The sequence below is a fragment of the Zosterops lateralis genome (assembly GCF_965231275.1).
Source record: "Zosterops lateralis genome assembly, chromosome: 10".
Taxonomy (NCBI): domain Eukaryota; kingdom Metazoa; phylum Chordata; class Aves; order Passeriformes; family Zosteropidae; genus Zosterops; species Zosterops lateralis.
The window spans coordinates 4,203,761-4,212,070 of NC_139770.1; the positions used below are offsets into that span (position 1 = coordinate 4,203,761).

An 8,310-nucleotide genomic window follows, 5' to 3' on the forward strand; every position below is an offset into this window, starting at 1 on the left:
AAGCAAGGGCAATATTTGCATTGCCCTGAAAACTGGAAGTCTCTACACAGAAAACACTACAACCCAGGGAAGGGTCCAGCTGTGACTGGCAAGCAGGGAAACAACCTAGGGAAATAACCTTCTCTGTTTCTCATTGTTGAATGTCTTATTCCTCTCTCTGGTGCTGCTGCTTCAGTTCTTTACCTCAGCAGAGCTGTTGTTGCCTCCCTGCAGCATGACTCCCCGGGAGCACATAAGGAAGATGTCCATCCTGGGGGAACAAGGAACCCTGGAGGAAAAGCACCTGTACCGGCTTGCAGGAGGGATGGCAGCGGGAGGTGAGCAGCAGGGAACCCCACTGCACACCTTCTCATAACACTGCTGGCATCTACAGCCTACAGGAAACAGCCAGCAGCAGGTTTGGTGTCTTTAGAAGGTATTTTAAATTCATCTTGGGACTAACGGCAGAAATATTTCGCTTCAGGTAATTAAAAATTTACACAGAGGGCTCTTGGATATTAAGAGATGCTGAGCATCTGGGAGACAAGTAAATGTCACACAAGAACTCAGAACAAAAGCCACAGCTGGACATTATGATGTTCTGGCTCACCATTATGGGCTTTTTTTTCCTAGAGCTGCTTTCTCATGACAATGCAGGTTCCACCTAGTATGATTTTTCTCAAAATGAAACTGTATTAGAAATGAAAACCCTCTCAAGCAGAGAACTTAACATCCAAAGCTATCTTCTGTTTCATAGTGTTACGTAAATTATTATTCATTGTAATTTGTCCTTTGATACACTTGACTGAGCACATCCTATTTATTTTTACTGCAGTTTGATTGAATGAATCTACATTATTTAAACGAAGTAGTTCAGGTGGCAGTAAAAACATGTTTTCAGCTGCTGCTATTTAAAAAAACGGTGTGATTTGCACGAGAGGAAACAAAACAAAACGGTTTTTTTCCTGGTAAGGTTATACCGCAGCCAGAACCTCTTCCTAACTTACCCCGCTGACAGCAGAACTGTTTGTGCTTTGCAGAACTGCGGCAGCGGCAGGAGATGCTAATGAGGAACCAGCTGATGGCAGTAAACCCGCAGCTGATGGGGCCGGGCCAGCAGAGGATGCAGGCGATCCCCGCCCAGTTTGAGCCGCGACTGGTGGACAGGTACCGAGCACCACTATCAGTTAATCACTCTGTGTGTGCTGTCCCTGAGGCTGTAAAGACCTTTGGGTATTCTTAATTAAACAATACCCTCTGCATGTCTGATTTTTTTTTTTTTTTTTCCTCTCAGAGATCTGCTACCTTCAACTGAAATGATGGCCTCAGGTGACCCCAGACAAATCCACATTGCATCCCACCTGGGACCCGCAGTCCCACAGCACCCCAACATGCCAAACCTGTTGTCCAACCGTGTCTACCCAGGCCCAGGTAACAAAGCACCCTCTGCATCCCGAGAAGTGGGAGCATGTGGATCAGAAAGCCAACTGCACCTGTTAGTTTCCCATAGGTTTATTGGTAGTGTCAATAACAGTTTATTTTATTTAGAAAAAGTCTTACTAAAAGGAGGTAGCCTGCTCACTCGAGATTCTAAACTCTGCCAGTTTAGGTCTGAGCATGTCTATTATAGCTTTTGTTAAATACAGTTCCCAGAGTATTTGCTCCCTCCATTTCTTTTTGTATTTTCCAAGCATTTTCACACCCAAACAAAAGGCTATAACTAAAAAAATAGCTCCTCAGCAACACTTTTACATTACATTTTACTCTTCCTCTTATATGAGCATTGGTTGCTTTGTACCAATCATATTCTGTAATGATAATGCCACATGCCACTTAATTCATATAGGGCAGATACAAGTCCTTTTTAATGAAGGCTCAAATTTACAGGGCACAACTCCACGGGGAAGGCTGGACATCACAACCATGGCACTCGTGTCATGCTGCACAAAAATTTACGTATTACTTTATACAAAGTGAGCTGCTTAGGCGTCTTTCTTTGAGATGAGCGAATGTATTTTCAATGTCACATCAATACACCAAGAAAAAATTCTGATTTCAGCTTCTTTCTCCACTTTAACGTGGACCTCAAATAAGAGTCCATCAAGAGGAAATGTAATTTAAAATTACACAGCCTCCAGGCTGAAAGCAGTCTTGAAGGAGCAGGTTTGTTTTGCTCAACTGATTGCTATTATTTTCTGAGCAGTTGCATGTACTTCAAAGTCACCAAATAAAACCACCCTGCTGTGTCCTTCCTTTGTGGTTAATGGCAAGTTTTCCTAACTACAGATCTGATCCTGAAAACACCTGATGATGGACTTCATGTTCTTTCTACACACTCCAACCAAAACAATGACAACAAATAGTATTTAACTTGAAATCCTATCACCTTCCTAGTGAAGCCCACAGTTGAAGACTTACAAAGTTTTTTAAAGTCTTCATTGCTTTGGGGGTTGTGCATTTGCATGAGGAAACAAGTGAATTTTAAAGGGTTTTTTTCTCCCCTTTCTTTTAAGGATACAGCTTTCTGCCACCAGAATCCATGGAAGCTGTGGCCAGAAGACAAGAACTGGTTCAAAAGCAAAATATTGCCAGGTAATCAATAGCAAGCTGTGCTCTGAGGTGCATGCCAGGATTAAAGCATTGAAGTGATCGAGATTGTTTTTCAAGTCACCCAGAGAAGCAGAGGGCCCTTGAATATTAATTAAGGCCTGAAGCTACTGACTTTCTGCTTGCCCTATTTTGCTTTTATTCTTAAAACGATATAACAAAAAAAAAAAAAAAAAAAAAAAAAAAAAAAAAAAACACCTTAGCTTGGTTAAGGAAAAGAACAAGCTGCAGCCACAGTTCTTGAACTGTGGATCCAAATGCCCTGAAGTTACAAAAGTTCAAAAACAAATTCAAACTTTACAGCTGTGTGATATCACACACAACACTTTAAGCCTGTAGCTGGGCCCTTGGGATGAGCAGCTGTGTCTCCACCCTACCAGGGTGGGCAGTTTTCCTAGTTTGACCAAAGAGTTGGAATATCAGAGTGACTGTAAAAAGTCCAGTTATTTGTATCAGTTTCAGTGTAGTCAGTAGCAGGTTAAGAAACCACTAGTGCCCTCCCTCACAGCCACAGAGGAGCTCTGACCTCAGCCACTCCTGCACTGGGCTGCACCACTCAGTGGCAGTGCCCCTCACACAGTGAGACTGAGAGCAAAGAACAGCCAAGTTCTGTATATTCCTCTGAAAAGAATTATGACGGAAGTGTTTTGAGCTCTTAGGTCAGCGAAGCTCGATTACTGAACTCCTCCAAGCACAAGATTTGCATCAGCAATGCATTTCCTGTAGCTCTTGCCACATGGCCAAATCCCTGAGAAAAGCAAGTGAAATAACTGGCAGCAAACGTGGCCACCTCATACACCCACAGCCCCATCAGAGCTGGTCCTGCCTGTTCAGGCTCTTCCCTCAACCCAACAAACAGCAAAACTCCAGCATGAAAGAGCTCACCTACACCTTAAAAACCTTTTACCTCAGGTTTTTTGCCACTCTGGCAATTTCTACTGTGTGTCACACAGCTTTCTGCAGTACAGGTCACCTTTAGGGCTGCACTTGCTCCTTTCAGCTGTCCCAGAAATCAGATGTTGACAATCTCCTGCACTTGGTGCAGCTGTGCTGCTGAGCACCTGGGCTGAAATCCTTGCTCTCCAAGGGACTCTGCTTCATCCCAAAGCTCTGTTTGCTGGTCCTGACAGGAACAGGCTATCTCAGCTGGAGGAGGAGGCAGGAATGTAATGCTGTCTGCTGTTTGTTGCCACCTCAAGAGCTGGGTGGGAGTAATGACAATCAGGCAAAATGTACAAGGACGCTGTACATAGCCAAAACACTTCCTTTGTATCTCTGAAAGCAGAAAAATCAATGAGTTGGAGGTTGTTTCAAAGATGAAAAGAAGGCAGAGAAAAAACCCAGAATGATGTGATCAAATAATTCCTCCTCATACCAAAAATCTGTATAGATAGGTTTTGCCCAAACTTTTCCTGACAATCCTACACTCCTGAAAATCAGACTCTCTGTGACCTGTTATACTCATTGCAGTGTTAAGAAAGCTATCTTGATGCACTTTAAAGGGCTTTACTTCACAGGCTCTTTTCCAAAGATGCAGAAATCCCACTGAAAGCTCCTCAAAGCTCCTCTAGGAGCTCTACCTTTCTGTTTGATCACTGGCCTGGCTCCAGAGAAAGCTGATGCCAGCAAAGGTTGGTACAGCAGAGACAAATACTACTACTTGTATTCTCTGTATCTCACTGGCAAGCCCTCCCATCCACTATGACAGGAGCAGGAAGCTGGCACAGACTCTGGAGCATTCATCCAGAAGGAAGGAGATTAGCTGAACATTTCCCACCAGGATCTCACCCTTTTACACTCCCAGAAGCATGCTCAGGTGCCAGGCCCTGTGGAGAGTTACTCAAGAGACTTTGCATTAATTTACACTGAATAGACGCACAGGTTCCATAGATAATATCATTCTTGTTCTTTATAATTTACAATGTCACCGGAATTTTGCAATATTCAGTATAAATTTCTGAGTGATAATATGAATCAATTATTTTCTTTAGTCTTCAACCCTTATGACTCTGGAGATTATTTTCCAAGTGTGACTATAATCCCCATGTCTGGATTGCCAATGTGCAAATAACACTTTTTTTGTCTGAAGTATTATCCAGAGTCATCATATGGAAGATGGAAGATAAATTTTCCCTTTCTTTCAGCTTACTATCTATATCTGATAGTAAGATGAAAGGTTTGCCATTCAATCTGCAGTTTGTACCCTCTCACACACAGCAATGTCGAGGAGAGACAGAAGGGGCAGTAGTTTTGCCTACTTGTTTATCTGAGTTTTATTCTGCTGCTGAAAAATAATAATGAAAAAAAGGTGATGAAGGAACCGAACTGCCCTAACTGCTCATGCTCTGTGTGTCTCTTAGAATGGAAATGGAGATGAGTGCCATTTTTCAGCAGAAGGAAATGGAGAAAGCCCATCGGAAAGGACTCCTGGGCCTGGAAGCCCCTTTCCTTTACCACGGGATGCCAGCGAGTCCCATCGCTTTCCGCGGCCGGCACAGACTCCCTGAGGGGCACCTTGCCAACGACCTGTACGTCCATCGCACCAGCCTGGATGAAATCCATGGCAACACCATGCTCATGGCAAGCAGCCCGTACCCTCCGGTCGCCACGCTGCAAAGGGAGAGGGGGCGCCGCCCAGGGAGGAGAGCCGGGAATCACAAAACTGCCGAGGGCAGCGCCAGCGGCACCAAGAACCAGGCGGATGACAAATCCACGGACTCTGCCTCAGCTGCAGTGGATGAGGAGAAAGAAGACAAGAAAGAAGTCGAGGTGGAGGCACCAAACAAACACGAGCAGAGCAAAAACCAGACTGAGCCGTCTGCGGCTGCCAAGAACTGCAAAGAGTTTGAACAAGGCTTGAGAAAAAACTGTGCTCCCCATGAAATTCCTACTGAAACCACCAGCTGCAGCAATACAAATGAGAAGGAAGCCAACAGCTCCTGTGCTGCTTTTGATGACAAGTACCTGTACCCTTCTGCAATCCCATTCTCAGCGTTACCATATGGATTTCCAGTGCCCAACAACCCACTGCTACCTTCAGGTTTGTCAGATTTCCAGACTACAGTTAGAGTGGCATGTTGATATAATCTGGTTTTATTGATTTGGTCTCTCAGTTCTTCCCTCTGTTTTAAGTGAATTTTTGGTATGGTAGAGTCATTGCAACTAAAAGTAGAATTCTCATGATGCAAACAGTAATATCTGTGTTCAGTTCTTGTTTTTAAAAGTAATTTCAATCAAAACATATAAAATTGCTGTGAGTTAGCCTCTCTCTTCAGCCCACAGCTTTTCTATGTGTCCTAACTCACAGTAGGCACTATGGACTAGCAAAGGCTTGGATCTGTTCTACTGAAATATTAGCCAAATAAAAGTCTAAAGTCTAAAGTCTAAAGAAGAAAAAGCACTGGATAATGCAGTCATTAGAGGAAGTCCTGCAGCATGATTTGCATGTGTATGTTGGTACAGAGCCAGCAGTAAACAAAAGAAGCCACCAAAATAAAAACCCCTTCAGAACCAGGTTCTGCTCATTACTTGGTGATTTTGTGTCTAAGACTCCTGTATCTGCAGTAAAAATTCTCATTATAACAATCATTTCCTCCTGATTTGCCAGCAAAATTCTACCAAGATAACTTCTGTGTTTCCTCCTCAAAGGAGCTCATGGCCTGATCCTAAATGGAGAAGACATTTCTTCCATTGAAGACATTCGCAAGTGGACAGTGGATGATGTGCACAACTTCATTGTCAGCCTCCCAGGCTGCTCTGATTATGCCCAGGTGATTATTTATAGCTTTACATTTACTACATTTCCAGGTCTTTAGGACCATCTAGATTTAAATGTCAGCAAGCAAATGTAAATATGGGAGGATAGTTGAGTGCCCCAAAATTACAAGTATAATAGTAGTTTTCTTTACGCTGTTAGGACATAAATACAAAGATAAAACAGTAAAATTATTATTTCTTTGTTTAATTGTTTACGCCTCAGGGTTAAGCATGAAAAATTCCAAAGTCAATTTTAGCACACTATGATGCGTTTTGTCATTTCTTCAGATATTTAAAGACCATGCTATTGATGGAGAAACCCTGCCCCTGCTAACAGAGGAACATCTCCTGGATACAATGGGATTAAAGCTTGGACCAGCATTAAAAATCCGTTCTCAGGTATGATCATTAACATGAAACTGCCAGAAGATGACAGGAGGGAATGTTCCCAAACTAAAACATTTTTTTTTTTCACTTGTACAGTAACTGCCACAATATTGGGAGAAAATAAATTAGCCCCAGCAAAGTTTTGTTCTGCTTCCCTGTATGTTACCACATAGGGAGACAGTAAGGAATATGACTGACTGTACATTTTTCAGGAACAGGCTGTCCCTCTCTGCAGTTTTCTGCCCTTAATTTAATTCACTAATATCAACTCCCTGTGTGTTTCTGCTGTTGCTCGTTTTTTCCCTTTTCTTTAACCCCTTGTACTCTCTCACTCTTCTCCCATTCCAACCACCTGCCCCACTCCTGGCTGGCAGTTTGCCTCCCCTCTGTCCCTGGGTGTTGCAGCACCTTGAGAGCAGGAGGATTCTCCTGTCAGGCCCAACAGCCTTAAGTTGGGTATTGACAAGCTTCTTCCACAACCTGGGGTTAAAAAAAAAAGGAGAGTGAAAATGGAAAAAGATTTTTTTCACAAGAATGTGATAACAATATCTCAAGGTAAGATTGAGATGCCTGGGATGTCCCTGGTGTTGCTGTATCAGTCAGGCTTGATTGTTTAATGGCTTTAAGAGCAAGAAGTAATTGCTGCAATTGTGCCTTTGCCTTTAAAGGTGTCCCGACGTCTGGGCAACGTGTTCTACATGATGAATGTCCCTCTGTCCCTGCCCCTGCCTCCTGCTCCAGGGAAACCCTCGGAGCAGCCCTCTGACATGGCCTCCCCTCTGCACTGCAACAGCAGCGGGGACACCCTGGACAGTCCCTGCTCCCAGGACCCAGAAACCTCCCAAGCAGTGGAACAGATCGTTTCAGACAGCAGGGAAAATCCATGTGACACAGCTGGATCCCAGGCTGACTTCCAGATGATTGCTTTCCAGAAAAGTTGAGCTAAGTCCAGGACATGTTTTTAATAATCCAGGAACCTCTAGTTAAAAAGTGTTTGAGAAGAAGCTACAGCCTGAAACCTCTGTAAGGCTGGGGCTGAAGGAAATAAGCTGCCAATGCAGCTTATTTGAGGAAGTGTTGTATCTGAAAGGCATTCAGAAATGCAGCTACAGGTTAGTGCAATTACTTCAAGTGCAATTCATTGAAAAGAATACCAGTAGAGTTAACAGGTAAATTGAATTTTTCATTGAAGTCCAAGGTTATCACTGAAAGCTCTCAGAGACTCAGAGTGCACTGTGTGTCTTACAGTGTGTTCCAGTGGGCAGCTGAGAAACTACATGGAAAAGTCACAGCTTCCAAACTTGGCTGACTTCTGCTTCTGTTGAACAAAATTTATACAGAACATTCACATGGAATGAATTGGGACAGCATGGAACTGCCTACACAATATAGAGAAATATATCCCAGACTCAGTAATTTGAGTTAATTCATTGCTACTCCAGAACTAAGCCTTTCTAAGTGCCTGGCAAAGGTATACAGCTTATAAAGATACACAGATTGAACATGAAAATACCATGTGTGAGAGCAGTTTTAATTATTCCAAGGCATTCTTATCACCAGGGCTGGAATCCGCTTTGCGTG

General features: G+C 43.3%; 1 protein-coding gene across 1 annotated transcript; it reads left to right on the forward strand.

Moving 5' to 3' along the window:
• Nucleotides 1-214: 214 nt before the first annotated feature.
• Nucleotides 215-7,670, forward strand: SAMD7 (sterile alpha motif domain containing 7; the record flags this gene model as incomplete). The annotated part of the gene is made up of 8 exons (XM_083868862.1): nt 215-317; nt 1,020-1,146; nt 1,274-1,410; nt 2,493-2,571; nt 4,947-5,626; nt 6,235-6,356; nt 6,631-6,741; nt 7,398-7,670. The coding sequence occupies 8 exons, from the start codon at nt 215-217 to the stop codon at nt 7,668-7,670; spliced, it is 1,632 nt and encodes a 543-aa protein (XP_083724988.1).
• Between the last annotated feature and the right edge of the window lie 640 nt (nt 7,671-8,310).